The sequence below is a fragment of the Camellia sinensis genome, chromosome 14 (assembly GCF_055761805.1).
Source record: "Camellia sinensis isolate YWXY chromosome 14, ASM5576180v1, whole genome shotgun sequence".
NCBI classification, from domain to species: domain Eukaryota; kingdom Viridiplantae; phylum Streptophyta; class Magnoliopsida; order Ericales; family Theaceae; genus Camellia; species Camellia sinensis.
Window position 1 is genome coordinate 74,540,892 of NC_138974.1, and position 16,442 is coordinate 74,557,333.

Sequence of the window (16,442 nt, forward strand, 5' to 3'; positions counted from 1 at the left end):
TAGGCACTCTTCCAAAAATATGTGCTCTGTATAAAGTACAGTAGGTTACATTACATTTGTGTGGCAGTTGCACCTTCTTAATTTGCAACCTCTTTTTGTACAATATAGGCCTGATGAAGAAATTTACAAAAACAACTAACAGTGTTTAAATTACATTGCACTGGCTTCCATTTTTTTAATGGAAACTGTCAAAAAGTCCTACTTTTCCCATACAAGTAAACCACTAACTCATATTAACAACACTGTGTTGATAGGGTTGAATCATATGTTAAGAGGATTCAATAGTACTTTTATGGAAAAAGTAACTTATTGGGAATTTCCTCTTTTTTTAAATCATATTCATCATTTACCTAGAAAGCAAGTAACATGCATATGCATAAAGGGTATGCATGGTGCTTTTGGAGCATTCCCAGTCAGGGGCGCCTCAATACCAATGTGATTATGTGTCTAATATTTTGTGTAGGTGTTTAGCACAAGGAGGGAGCAGCACATTCGTATTGGTTTAACCAATACCAATAAATTTTTCGTCCCCTCGCGACAAAATAATCTTGCACATGAGAGATAAAATGGTCTTGGTTAAACATTGGGTGGGATAATTTTATCCCTGGATTATTTAATCTTACCCCATCCCCTTATCAGCATATCAAACATGGCATATAATTTTTTATTTTTTTTTTCCTATTAGGTGTATTATTGTAGTTTTTCTTAACATTAAGGTGACTTTGTTATAAGGTGGCTGCCTTCAAACCACCTGACATAAAGATGATTATATTTACTTGTAAACTACCTGTTATTGAGGTGGTTGGTCCTAATCAGTGTTTGCCTTTATTGTGATCAGCGTGGCTACAAGTAAGCTATTTGTTGCATATTTTTATATTTTTTCCCCAATTATTTATCTCCAGAGCTCTCTGCCTGAGCAAAGACCCTTGTTTGCTGTTCTCCTTTTACACTTAGATCTTTTGGTATGCTCCTCAAGTAAGAATTCTTTTGCTCATAGTGAACAGAAGTATTAATTAAACTATGATTCTGGTGTCTCCTGTTTGCCTGTACTGATTGCTGCAATATCTTGCCATTTGAAAACATTGACTTGCTGAATACCAGTTGAATTCATACTTTGTTTATTATATGCACATTGGCAGGTTTTGCACTGCATATCTCGTTGTTAAATTTGCAATAAGAAATATATAGTCTCCTGTTGTTTGAAATCTGGATTGTGACATGTTATCTTTTTTCAATCTAATTGCACTATATCTATAGGAGTGATTAAAATTGATAATTTTTATTTTGCCAGTATATAATTTTTATCATTAATGCCTGAAATTTTTGTTGCATAGGTGCAATGTGGTGATGTGGAACTTGAAAAGAAAATTGATGAGAAGATTGGCCAGTTCATTGATGGAGTGGGGAAACACCCGAGCAAGAAAAATTGATGAGAAGATTGGCCAACTCTGGATTGTATTTTTTTCATAAAAAAACTTTTCCGAAGTTTTTAGTTGTAATAATTTTCACATATGGCTCAAATTTGAGCCTCAAATGGAATGTTCAATAAAACTATAATGCTATATTGTCTGAATTCTTGTTATTGTTATTCCTAGAGTGCTTAACCCTACACTTTTATGCTCTCCTTTTTTCTTTTTCTTTTTTTGTGGTGCGACGGTAACAAGATGGTCGCCAAAGATCATGTTAGTGTTTTTCTTTGTTTTTTGCGACGGCAAAATAGCAGTCGCCATAAGTAGTCTAGGTGGTCGCAAATAATTTGCGACCGTTGTTTTGCCGTCGCAAAAAGTATTTGCCACCCCCATATTCGCGACCCCCATTTGCCGTCGCATGGGCTGTCGCAAAAGGTCTTTTGCGACTGTTTTTTATTATTTGCGACGGTTTATAGCGGTCGCAAAAAGTGTTTTTTTTAGTAGTGTCCCAATCTTTGTTGTTTAAATAATTATGTTAGGGTGATTAAACTTAAGTATCACTCTTTGTAAGTATATGGTAGAATAGATACCTTTTAGGACGGTTGCTAGAACATTATGTTAATTCAATTGTGTTAATATTATATTTTGAGAGCCCCATTTTAACAATGTTTGTATTATATTTTAAGAAGATTTAATTTCTATCATAGATCATATATAAATGCTAACACTCAAATTATATTTTAAATTAAAATTATTTGAATATGACAATTAGTATTTAAAATAAAAATCAGTTTCATTATATAAATTTATTGAAATTTTGTTGAATTTATCTAAACTAATAAATGGTATGTCATTTTTAGAGTAACGCAATCAATTTTTATTGTATTAAAAATTTGGTTGAAGGAACACTTTTGCTTTTAGCAACAACACAATTAAATAGTAACGATTAGATTTTATATAGAAACGAAAGATTCTATGTCAAATTGTAAATATGTTATTAATGAATTGAAGAATAACATTTATTAAGCCTTCGTTTGAGATGTGTGGTAATTTTTTAGTATTTTGATTTTTTGACTATTTTAGTCTGGGATTAAAAAGCCTCGTTTGAGATATGTTTTTTGACTTTTTAAATTTTTATAAGAGAAAAAATAAAATGATAACGATTTGAATGTGACATTTTGTCCTATATATATACCTATTTTAGTCAAAATGGACATGCCAAACATAACCTAAATTAATGTACTAATGACATATTAGAAGGTATTAAAAATTTAATATTTAAATTTATAAACACATAATATTTTATGATTGAAATTACTTGTGAAGAAAATATTCAGTGTGTTTGGTTTGAATTTTCTAAATTAAATTTTTGGAAAACTGACTTTTTTGATTTTCTTGTTTTTTTGTTTTTAGTGAATATTTTTTAAATTTTAAACATTTTTTTTTTACTTTTTTAGATGCACCTTATTTAGATGTATCTAAAAAGTAAAAAATTTGTGAAAAAGTATTTAAAAAAATTAATAAATACATAAAAATACAAAAAATATACTGAATTCTTGTATTTTTTTTAAATATATTTTTGGTATATAGTGAATTTTTAAAAAGATTTTTTTTACAATTTTTTTACTTTTTAAGTATATTTATATTAGGTGTGTCTAAAAAGTAAAAAAATTGCTTAAAATATTAAAAAAATTTAGTAAAAATAAAAAAACACGAAAAATAAGAAAGTAGAATTTTCTGAAAAGTATTTTTTGAAAAGTGAAAACAAGCAAAATGATTATCATCTATTCGTGCAAATATTTGGTTTCATATCTACAATTTCATTAATAAAAAATTTTGATGTTTACATAATTTTCCTAGTATGTGTCTTTGTATATTTTTTCAAATATAATCATTCTAACATTAGTGATTTTTAAATAGTTAAATATCATGTTTTGAAGTGAAATAAAAATTTGTCTAATATATAGGAAAGTAATAGAAAATTTAGGTTATTTATTTGATAGGTCATTACATCTTAAATGATTCTTTCTTTATAGGGAGAGTGAGAGCATAAAAACAACTGTTTCAAATTATTAAAAAGTTTTTATAATTATATATACTATAATAGGTATTAATTTTTAATTTATTACGTATTTAAAAATATAAAACTTTATTCCGTCAAAATGGATTAATCCAAAAATTATGAATTTCTAACATTTCTCCTGGATAAAAATTACTGTTTTATGTAAATAGAGAGCATTTGTTAAATGTTTATTTATTTTTTAAATAATAATAATAATTTTTTTAACACTGATAAAAGAACAGACATGATGACCGGGTATAGCAGGTAATGGCAGTTAGTTCCAGTAATAAACCATCAACCCCACACCACGTCACTACGCAACCACTTCCACTTCTGAGTCCTCACTGACGTGTCGCTTGCGTGTTGCAAATCTCGATCATATATTTCCGTCGGTAATTTCTATGTTCACACACCACAATTTCCAAGTTCACCGCTTCTTTTGTTTTTTTGCCTTTCAATTTTTTAATTGTTATTTTATTCAAATATCAATTTCAAAACAAAATTATATCATTCTGAAAATAATTTTAAAATGAAAACTTATCATCAGTTACATCTTTGCTTCAAGACCCTGTTTGAAATCAATTAATTATTATTAGTATTATTTTTTACTAAATCAGTCCAAAAAAAGAGTAGAAAAAACTAATTAAAAAAGTCAAAAAAAAACCAAATTTTCCACTAACAAATTTGTTTTTTCTAAGTTTTTTTTATTTTAAAAAAATAACTAAAAAAATCAATAATCTTGATATATTTTTAAAAGTTGAAAAAAACAACTTAAATATGAAAAAAATTACTAATGTTTAAAAATATTTTTTAAAAAATCAAGCAAAATCATACACAGATTTTTGTTCGAGTTTTTATTTGTTTTTAATAAATGTATTTTTATATATTTTAGTTAATTTTTTAACGGTAATGATACATCCCACTAAAAGTGGTACTCTAAAGCATCACTAATGAGTTGACAAACACTTTAAATAGGAAAAAAAAAAAAACAAGACACAAACAGTGGGCCTCGTCTACTGCCACATCACTAGTGGTGCTTTTAAAGCACCACTTTTAGTGGTCTCAAGCATTATTGATTTTTTAATTAGATGCGTCTAAAAAATTTAAAATATAGTTTTTTTTTTACTAAAGAAAAATATAGCCTGTTTAAAAATAATTTTAAAAAAATCAAATTAAACTTTTAAAAATATTATCAAATGTTTAAAATCAACTTCTCAAAAAAGAAAAATAAAGAAAAAGTATGAATTGAGAAAAAGTTGTGTGTAGAAGGAGAAGATACCTATCCCCACCGAATCCCATATCATCATCCAACGAACCACCCCCAAATTCTCTCAAAATTACACTATACTCCCCACCTCTTCATAAAAAGCTCAAAAACACCCACTAATGGCAACAAAAGACAAAAACACAAAACAACCCATTACACCTCACATATACCCAACCTCTATACATATACATATACATATACCCATACACACTATCCCGTATAACATAAATATATATATATATATATATATACACGATAATATTATCAATATCACCAATGGTAGTAGCTTCAAATTCACGGCGTTGAACTTTTTCACTCCTCCATCGTTGAGCGATTCAAACTCAATTCTCTCATTTTTTACTCTTTAACAATGACTCAAGTCTACCACTCAACTCCGGTGGGCCGAAACGGAGTTCCCTACGCCGCCGGAATTGGGGCGGAGTTCGAGTTCCGCGGCGGCGGCGGAAAAGCCAATGGCGGCGGTGAGTCGGAGGATTGGAAGTTTCATGCGGTGGAGTTCACGAAGGGTTTGGCCGAGATGAGTGTGGAGTTGGGAAAAGGTTGTAGAGATGTGGTGCAACAGAGTTTGTTGAGGCGTGATTCGTATTTCACGAGGAAGATTGGAGGGCCGTGTGCCAAGGTTTCCGCGAAATTGAGGTTCTTGAATGAGTATTTGCCTGAGGATCGCGATCCGGTTCACTCTTGGTCTGTGATATTATTTGTTTTCATTGTCGCTTTTGCAGGTAATCTAGATCGCTTTTATGTTCTGTTCTGTTTGGTTGCTGAGAAAACGTGGGAAAGTGATAGGGATTTATCAATTTAGAATCTTATTATTTTAGAGAATTGAGCTTAATTTTAATGTTCACTCTAATTGAGTTGGAACAACGCATTCGTTTATCTTGCGGTGACAACATTAATAGAAGACTTGTAAATTTTCTTGATAACCAAACAGAAAATTTGAGAGTTTAGAGTTCTTTATGTGAATTTTGATTTTTGGGGAGTTTATTTTCAGTATGCACTAGACATTAGTTGTTCTCTCTTGTGGGTCAAATTAACTACAATTCCAAAATTAAATGTAGAAGTGCATCCTGTACTTTTGCTTGGATGAAATTCGAGGCCAGATTTGAAATCGAATCGAGTTTTTGAGAGATTGGTAGAATGTTTTGCATGTCATTGCCCAATTTAGTGAACTACTTTCATGAGTGATATTAGGGAATTAGCTTGAAATCTTTAATTGTGGAGAATTTCCACTTCTTATTATGCCTGAACCCTAACATCAGAAAATATTATTTGCTCATTGGGATTTCTTGCTATACTGTCATAAATCCCACTTTTGCCTGTGTTCTTCTTGATTGAGAAGCTAATCTGATACTCTATTAATTGGAGAAATGAATACCCCTTTGGGTTGCAAAGAATCTTTTCCTGTGAACCACATTGTATGCAGATTATGGCACTTGCACTTGCTATCAGAGCAAGTAGTCTGAGATTTAAATGATCAATATTCTTTAGTTACCATGCTCATGCATTGAATCATATTGAAAGAGAAATCACATGGCCTTTTCTAATTCATTTATGCCCATCTGTAAGGACCTCACTTAGAAAATATGAGGAAGAAGAACTCCGAAAATATGAGGAAGAAGGAATATATTTCTGTTATATTCAAAACTTCTTATTTTACAAGACCAAATGACACTCCTTATATAGGAGATATTACAAACATCATTATAACCCATTATATGCCACTTACATATTATATATTACCACTATCTACCACTATCATATTATATACATGCCACTATCTACCACCAACACCACTATCATATTCTATACATGCCACTATCTACCACCAACACCACTATCATATGCCACTATCTTATTATATGCATTAACACAAATTTCCAGCACTCCCCCTCAAGCTGGTTTGAAGATATCTTCCATAGCCAGCTTGCTAGTCAGCTTATCAAATTGCTTCTTGTGTAGTCCCTTCGTTAGCACATCAGCTAATTGTTCACCTGTTGGAAGGTAGGTCATACAGATTATGCCAGCATTGATTTTCTCCTTGATGAAATGTTTATCCACTTCTATATGTTTTGTGCGATCATGTAGAACTGGATTATGAGCTATAGATATAGCTGCTTTGTTGTCACAATAGACCTTCATAGGTGTCGGGTGAGAAAGCTTTAATTCTTCAAGAATTCTTTTAATCCACATTACTTCACAGATTCCATGGGCAAAAGCTCTGAACTCTGCTTCTGCACTACTTCTAGCTACCACATTCTGTTTTTTACTCCGCCATGTAACTAGGTTCCCACCTACAAAGGAGCAGTATCCGGATGTTGATCTCCTGTCTGTAACACTTCCTGCCCAGTCTGCATCTGTGTATACTTCAACTTGAAGATGTCCATGTTTCTTGAACAGTAAGCCTCTCCCTGGAGTTCCTTTCAAATATCTTAAGATCTTATAAACGGCCTCAAAGTGCTCTGCCCCTGGTGAGTGCATGAATTGACTTACCATGCTGACTGCAAAGGCAATATCAGGCCGCGTATGAGACAAGTAAATCAATTTCCCGACAAGTCGCTGATATTGTTCCCTCTCTTTGACTTCTTCAGCCTTAACAACTTGTAACTTCAAGCTAGGCTCGATCGGAGTCTCCACCATCTTACAACCAAGCATACCTGTTTCTCCAAGGAGATCAAGAACATATTTTCTCTGATTAACGAATATACCTTCCTTGGATCTTGCAAATTCCATTCCGAGGAAATACTTGAGGGCTCCCAGATCCTTAATGTGAAATTCTTTTGCGAGTTTCTCTTTAAGGGCTGCTAACTCTGCTTCATCATTACCAGTTAAAATGATGTCATCAACATAAACAATCAAAATTGTAATTTTACTGTTTTTTGAATGTTTATAAAATATTGTGTGATCTGCTTGACTCTGCGAGAAGCCACAACTGATAACTGCCTTTCCAAAGCGTTCAAACCATGCTCTTGGTGATTGTTTGAGTCCGTATAATGACTTGTTCAATCTGCATACTCTGTCGCTTCCAAGTCTCTGCTCAAATCCCAGCGGTAGGCTCATGAACACCTCCTCTTCAAGATCACCATTGAGAAATGCATTTTTAATGTCAAGTTGATGTAGAGGCCAATCTGAATTTACTGCAAGAGATAACAGTACTCTGATGGAATTTATTTTAGCAACAGGAGCAAACGTCTCCTGATAGTCGATCCCATAAGTTTGAGTGAAGCCTTTAGCCACCAGTCTCGCCTTGTATCTCTCAACGCTTCCATCTGCGTTACATTTTATCGTAAACACCCATTTACACCCAACTGTTTTCTTGTCTTTGGGTAGATCAACTATCTCCCAAGTACCACTTCTCCTTAAAGCATTCATCTCCTCCATGACTGCTAATTTCCAATTCGGATCATCCAATGCTTCCTGTATATTCCTTGGAACAAACAAGTGTGAAATCCTAGATGTGAAAGCTCTATGGTTTTTAGACAGTCTTTGATAGGAGAGGTAATTTGCAATAGGATGTTTAATGCAATTTCGGACACTTTCCTAATTGCTATAGGAACATCAAGGTCGGAAATAGAAGGAATAGGATTACCTAAAATTTCGATGCCAGAACTCGGGTGGACATTCGGGTCATTAGGATGGACATTCGGGTCATTATTCCTCAGATGAAATCGCTTCCTAGTATAAACCTGAAGCTCAGGATTTAGATCATTTTGTAGTACTTCTCCCCCTAAACAAGAATCTTCTTGACTAGGCACCATAGAACTTGGTTCTCCTAAGTGATCATTATCAGACAGATGTGGTTTTTGTGTAGGATAAATGACATTGGGGAGCGGGATAGAAATATCCCAAAAACGGTCTTCTACTCCACTTGTCTCCCCCTGAAGAGAAGTGTTGGGGAAATAGGATTTTGTTTCCACAAATGACACATCCATACTCACATGAAATTTCTTGGTTTGAGGATCGAAACACTTATACCCCTTTTTGTTTGAGGAATAACCCAAAAAAACACATTTTATAGCACGGGGGTCAAGTTTTGAACGAAATTGACTAGGAACATGAACATAGGCAGTACATCCAAAAACTTTGGCGGGTAAATCAGAAAACAACCTCGTGTCAGGAAAAAAAGTTTTGAGACAATCGAAAGGTGTTTTGTATGTTAACACCTTTGTAGGCATCCTGTTTATCAAATAAGAGGCTGCTAAAATTGCTTCACCCCATAAATATTTAGGAACATGCATGTAAAACATTATAGCACGTAAGGGGGAGTGAAGAACAGCATTGAGATTAATTTTCTCAGTTAGTTTAATAAATCATTTTCCTGCAATAGGTGAAAAACTACCATCGGCTATTCTGATTTTGTCATGACCAGAACAAGGGAAATAGGTACGAAATAAATGGGAAAAACTAGTCATGTGATCGGAGGCACCGGAATTTATGATCCACGGAGAGAAGTTTAGGCAAGAGAAGGCTTTAGGATTTCTACCTGTTTGTGCCAACAAAACACTAGGAGTACCGGATGAGGAGTTGGATTTTATCAGCTTTAAGAGTTGATCAATCTGCTCTTTGTTGAAGGGACCTGAATCGGCTTCATTAGCGGTGGGAAAGCCACGATTCTTCTCTCCTTGTTTGCCGCTTTTCCAGTTGACAGGTTTGCCATGGATCTTCCAACACGTTTCGCGTGTATGGCGAGGCTTGTTGCAAAAATCACACCAGACCCGTGGCTTATCATCAAACCTGCGCTGGTAATTTGCAGCCTTGTTGGCCGCAACATCGCTAATTAAAGCAGAAATTTCAATCGATTCACCAGTACCTTTTTTCTTAAGCATGACGCTCCTTCGGCTCTCTTCCCTTCTGACTTCGGCAAATACTTCGCCAATGGATGGGAGAGGAGGTCTGCCAATAATTCTTCCTCGCACTTCATCGAACTCAATGTTGAGGCCGGCAAGAAACTTGTAAATACGGCTGTCTTCCACAGTTTTCTTGTGGTGGTTGCAGTCGTCAACCGATTTCCATTCGTATGTGTTGAAGATGTCAAGATCCTGCCACAACCTTTTCAACGAATTGAAATATTTGGTGACGGAATCATCTCTTTGACGAATTTCTCCCAACTTCAAAGTTAATTCGAAAACTTGAGATTGATTTCCTAGGTCAGAATACATCTGACTAACATTATCCCACAATTCTTGTGCAGTAGGATAGCACATGTAATTAGAGCTTATATCCTCCTCCATGGAATTGACCAACCATGTCATAACCATGGAGTTTTCAGCGTCCCAACTGTCGAACAACGGATCATTAACAGCAGGAGCCTTCTTGTCACCAGTGATGTAACCGATCTTTCCTTGCCCACGGATATACATCCGGACAGATTGTGACCAGCGGAGAAAATTATCACCATTTAGGCGGATGGTGGTGATTTGGACAGAGTGAGAGTTTGACGTTTTCACCGGAATGGCAGCGGCAGGGGTTGAAGTGGTTTCGGATGTGACTTCCGACATGGCTATGACGGTTTTAGGGCTGCTGTGTTTTTTGTAGCTCTGATACCAACTTAGAAAATATGAGGAAGAAGAACTCCGAAAATATGAGGAAGAAGGAATATATTTCTGTTATATTCAAAACTTCTTATTTTACAAGACCAAATGACACTCCTTATATAGGAGATATTACAAACATCATTATAACCCATTATATGCCACTTACATATTATATATTACCACTATCTACCACTATCATATTATATACATGCCACTATCTACCACCAACACCACTATCATATTCTATACATGCCACTATCTACCACCAACACCAATATCATATTCTATACATGCCACTATCTACCACCAACACCACTATCATATGCCACTATCTTATTATATGTATTAACACAAATTTCCAGCACCTCAGTTGTCCCTGTTTTACACATCCTTCACCAGCAATAGAAGGCGCAAATTTGTTGTGTTTTCTTAAATTATGGCTTATATCTTGGTGATTGTAATGGAGCCCTGGGAACGGCAAACAATGTTTGACGATGTGTCACAAAACTGAGGTTCTAAGGGCATCTGTGGAGGGTGTCGAGTGGCATATAGAGAACCTAGGGTGCGAAGGACTTTCTCAACTGCCAGATTACCAAGATAAAATGAAAGCTTCAACTGCTGCAGAAGTAACTTAAAAAAAAATGCTGAAGAAGTAGTGCCAGGGAGTTCAGGAATTCATGGAGTAAGGAGGAATCAGAAGGGTGCAAAATTCCTGGCGGTCTGCTGAAGTGGGACTGTGGAACTTGATGCATTTGCCATGGAACTGTAGTAATCATTGCAAATAAGGTTTTGGTCCTTTGTTTGTGTCTGTGTGTTTGCTGTTCGTGGATGGTATAACAGGTTAATGTGGCTCTCACATTTAACTCAGTTCTAATTGGGGCATTTTGCCTACAATATGCACCCGTATAGTTTCTTTAGCCATGGAGATTAGAGAGTACCATTTCTTGGAACATTTTTTAATTGAAGTGGAGTAGAGCTGCAAAACATTAAGCAATATATTCTCGTGCCTTGTTAATTTGTTAAACTTTAGTTTCTTTTTCTTGAGTAACTTCACGGCCTTTTCTTGTCTCTTTGTAGTCTTGTACAGCCAAATGTTCTATAATTGGAAAATAAATGAATAATTGATTGAACATGCACTGATTTTTTTAATCGTCAATTTGAACTTCTTGCTAACACAACAATCTAATCTGCAGCACTGAGTGTAAATACTGGACATGATACTACCGTTCCATTGGTAAAGAGATTGTATATACATCCTCCTAATGCTAGTCGTATATTACTACCTGATGGTAGACACTTGGCTTATCAAGAACAAGGCGTTCCTGCTGACAGAGCTAGATTTTCAATGATTAGTGGGCATCCCTTTCTTTCATCCCGACTGTCAGGTAGAATAATCTCATTACCAATGTCTTCTAGCAAAGTAGCTAAATTAAGCAGTTGATGAGTAATACCTGTTAATTCCTGATTTTTGCATGCATTTATTTGTTATGTGCAAATAGGAATACCTGGGCTAAAGACTTCACTACTGCAAGAATTCGGCATTCGCCTGGTAACATATGATCTTCCAGGTTTTGGGGAAAGTGATCCCAATCCCAACAGGAACCTCGAGTCATCAGCTCTGGATATGTTACAATTATCATATGCTCTTGGAGTCACTGGCAAGTTCTGGGTGTTAGGGTACTCGGGAGGGAGCATGCATGCTTGGGCTGCACTCAGATACATTCCTGACAGAGTAGCAGGTATACTGCTCTCTCTCTCTCTCTGTGATAAGTGAATTTCTTTCAATAAGATGTTGGACCCAAGAGAAGAGAAGGTGTGACCCATGACCTCCAGTCCTGAAGGCTGGGTTCTGACCAGCTGCTTGGAGTTAAATCAGTCCTTTTTCTATCTGCATTTTCTGTTCATTGCAAATCATTCATGCCCATATTGACTATGTAGAATATAGATCTGCAATGGTCTCTAGGATGAGCAGGATTGCCCATTTGGATTGAAACAAGTTTTGGCTATCATTAGGTTAGGTTGAAATTATGTTGTTTAAACAGGAACACTAATTCATAAGTTTTCTGTGTCAGGAAGTGACATGTCAAAACAATTGGATTAAAGAGTTTCTCACTCTGCATGCCATGTAGCCCACTTCTAAGCTCTTATTGAAAATTTGATTTTTTTTAATATAATGAGCCAGGAAGGAGAATATAGGTCCCCAGCTGGAACTTATAAAATCTTTTTTACTTATGAATGTTGTTCATGCAACCAATCATTGAATACTTCCATAAGGTACTGTAAAACGGCAATGAACATTTGAAGCTTGCAAATCCTCAAGGAATTGGACCATTAAGGGCAACAGTGTTGTAATAGGATATTTATTAATTTTTATATATTTGCCATTTTCATGCAACAATCCGATATGCAGGTTGTAATATGTTTTCCCCCCCCCCCCCCCCCCCCCCCCTTCATAATACTGAGATTCTATGTCCAAGATTGTATGTGGCATCATATAACTGCACTACTGTGTTGAGAATAAATAAAGAAATGATTTTTTAATTTTTGTTTTACATGATGCTCTTTGTCTCTGATCCATCCTGTGCCAAATATGCAGGTGCAATTATGGTTGCTCCAATGGTTAATCCATATGAACCAAGCATGAGTAAGAAAGAGAGATCTAGAATCTGGGAGAATTGGACACCAAGAAGGAAACTCATGTACTTTTTAGCTCAGAGGTTTCCCAGATCTCTTGCTTATTTCTACCGCCGAAGCTTCCTGTCTGGAAACCATGGTCAGATAGATAAGTGGCTATCATTATCACTTGGGAAGAGGGTAAGTCATCTTGCCTGGTAAATCACTCTATAGCTAGACCTGCTTTGATCTCAAATATTTTCATAGAATTTTCAATTTAGTTTTCTTGTTTATTGATTTAGATTGAGAAGAAGTGAAGTAAAAATATTGGGAAGAAAATTGTTGCAAGGATTAATTGAAAATTTGGTTTAGGAATCGCAATATAGGTTAGTTACTTTGGTGGTTTCTCATTGTGGACAATGCTGATTTGTCTAGGATAGAGCTTTTGTAGAAGAGCCCATATTTGAAGAGTTTTGGCAGAGGGATGTAGAGGAATCAGTCCGACAAAGAAAGGTAAAACCATTTGTGGAGGAAGCTGTCTTGCAGGTTTCAGATTGGGGTTTCAGTCTTGCAGACCTCAAAATACAAAAGAAAAACCAAGGAAAAGGCGTCATTTCTTGGCTCAAGTCAATCTACAGCCAGGCAGAAGAAGAATTAACAGGCTTTCTTGGCCCAATACATATCTGGCAGGTCAGTGCACGTATTCCTTTTGCTGTTCATTTTCTTGGCTCAATACATATCTTGAACTCAAAATAAATGTTTTGTTTTGTACCTGTTGTAGTACTGACATGAGATTGCCTTGGGGGGGGGGGGGGGGGGGGGGGATTATCATGGCAAAATTTCCTTTCCTCGTATGAAATGAAATAATTTGCCTTAGTTTGTGACGCTTTGCTTAGCTCTTGGAAAGAAAAAAGGAAAAATGTTTGAAAATGCTTAGGAACAGTTTCCTTTCTAAAGCTTTTAAAGCAACATTTCCTTTCTCTATTTTCTGAGGTCCGAATAAAGCCTAATAAAGTAATTTACAACTCTGTTATCAGAATCTTACGATTCACGATTCGATTCCCGATTCGATTCGCAATTTTTACAAAATCGATACGAATCTAAGGGTGAATCTATTTTGAAAGTGAATCTCTAGTGAATCGCACGATTCACAATCGATTCACTTTTTACGATTCATGCAATTTTTAAAATTATTGTGTCCGACATATTTTCGACTCTATTTTTCCTCCAACTTTTTAGTAAAAATGACATAATACAACTTTTAATAGCGTTTAATACCAAAATAACCAACATATATACATGATTTATTGTTATTTTAGTGATCATGAAGTTTTTAATAGGATCCAATTAGATTTAGTCAGACCCAACATATTTTTAACCTTTCTTTTCCTTTTTTTTTCCTTCAAAAAATTGTAATATATCTTCTAAAGATGTTTAAGATTAAAATTACACTATGAATTATCTATTACTATTTTATTAAATTAAATATTACATGTATGAGATTAGTTATACTTTTTAAAATATTTTAGGCTTTAAAAAAAAAGATTCTAAATGATTCTTTTTTATTATTTGTTCACTGTTACTTAGAAAAGTATGTATGCTTATTGTCCAAATATCAATATCGTTATTAATTATTGTTATTTTAGAAATTGATAGTTTGTCTATTTGGTTATTATTTTTATTAAGAATAGTTGATAAGAAATATCTAAAAAGAAAAAAGGTAAAATGGTGATCTTACATAGGAACGTTTGTCAACTTCTTACTTATTAAACTACGTGTTTATCATTCAAAATAACATTATCATTAATTTAAGTCTAAATATTTTATATTCATAAGATATATTTAACATCTAAATGTGTAAATATATGTTTTTAAATAATTTAGAAGAAGTGATCGAATCTTTACGATTCACGATTCGATTCGATTCGCGATTCGGTACGAGACCATTTCGATTCACGATACGAATCCCGATTTGACAACTATGATTTACAAATATAATGTAAAATGGACGTATTCTTGAGTGGATGTTCAGTAATATGCTAAACACTCAAAAAAATAGTTGGATACCATAAAATGGTTTCTTGACAAGCAAACAAAGCCTTGATTATCAATCTAAAATCAATATAGATTTCAACATATGCTGGCCCTGTTTCAACCTTTTCGTGAATTTTGCTATGCTGAACAGGGTATGGATGATAAAGTTGTCCCACCCTCAATGACCGATTTTGTGCAGCGAGTTCTACCAGGGGCTATGGTGCATAAGCTCCTTCACGATGGCCATTTCACCTATTTTTATTTCTGTGACGAATGCCATAAACAGATTTTGACAACCCTTTTTGGAAACCCGCAAGGGCCACTTGCTGTTGAGGTAGATCAAACTCCCATCCAAGTAGATAGCGAGGAGAAAGAAGACAACACCCTTGGTGATTCTTCTGCCATGGACTGAGATCAATTTTCTGGTTCAATTGAACAGAGTTTGATGTACATACAACAGGTTAATATTACCCCAATAGTCATTAATGAGTCTGATAATTAAAGCCATTTAGTTTTGTTCTTCTGAGTTTTGTTTTACCAGACAGATTTGGAAGTTGGAAACTTGTAGGTGGAAAATCTGACAAAGAGGTATCATACATCAACACATGTGTCCTAATTTAAGTTAAGAGACCTATAAAAGATAAAAGTGGATATTGCCTTTTGTTAATAATTTTCATTTTGTTCCACTATTTTGCAGTAGATCCATTTTATATCTGTGTACCTGTTCTAGGATAAATGACACAAATTGAACTTCATTTGTATACATTTGGGCCAACAATAGGGTTCACGATTCAGATTTTGTCCCTCAATTTCCTCTAATCTGGTGTGTGTTTGGTTGGATTTGTAGTATAGTCTAACTTCCTAATCCCCCATATGGGGGATTAATAAATCCCAGCTTGGGATAGATAGTTCACAATCTAGATTATCTTTCCTTCACTAGTCAACGATCTATCAAAAATGACTTTTTAGTCAATGCCAAAAGAAATATAGGAATGAAATTTTTTTAGAACAATATATAGAATGCAGTGTAGCAAAACTTTTGTAATTTTGTTTTTATTTAAATATATATATATATATATATATATATATATTTTATAGCATTACCAGTTTAGAACTCTAGCAGCATACCAAAATCATTTCCTCAAGTGGAAAGACTACCAGAGGCATTACAAACCATCTTAAGATTCATTGAGGCCAATTGGCATATTACAAAAAAAAAAAAGTTAAAAAGTTAAAAAGTTACTCAAAAAGTTAATACTATTCACCAAAAGTCAACAATTACGGCTGCACAACTCCCAATCTTAATTTTTTCTTACAAATCAATTTTTACAATTTTTTATTACACATTTTTTCATAAAAAGTCAAAAAGTTAACCCAAACATCCATATTTTCTTCTTCAATTTTTTAGTTTAAAAAGACAAAAAATACATTTATTTAGAGCATCTCAAACAACCTTGAGAGAAAAACAAAAGAAAAGCTACCTATGTCATGTCTATTAATTTTCT

General features: G+C 34.3%; 1 protein-coding gene across 1 annotated transcript; it reads left to right on the forward strand.

Moving 5' to 3' along the window:
* The first annotated feature begins 4,133 nt into the window (after positions 1-4,133).
* LOC114262343 (uncharacterized) lies at positions 4,134-15,746 on the forward strand. The gene is made up of 6 exons (XM_082907231.1): positions 4,134-5,481; positions 11,484-11,675; positions 11,790-12,029; positions 12,887-13,104; positions 13,339-13,593; positions 15,089-15,746. Exons 1-6 carry the CDS (start codon positions 5,109-5,111, stop codon positions 15,347-15,349), a joined length of 1,539 nt encoding a protein of 512 aa, XP_082763357.1. The 5' UTR covers positions 4,134-5,108; the 3' UTR covers positions 15,350-15,746.
* The last annotated feature ends 696 nt before the right edge of the window (positions 15,747-16,442 follow it).

Coding starts and splice junctions, on each gene's coding strand:
- LOC114262343 (XM_082907231.1), top strand. CDS start 5,109: ATGACTCAAGTCTACCACTCAACTCCGGTGGGCCGAAACGGAGTTCCC. Junction 5,482..11,483: donor TTTCATTGTCGCTTTTGCAG/GTAATCTAGATC, acceptor TCTAATCTGCAG/CACTGAGTGTAAATACTGGA. Junction 13,105..13,338: donor CATTATCACTTGGGAAGAGG/GTAAGTCATCTT, acceptor TGATTTGTCTAG/GATAGAGCTTTTGTAGAAGA.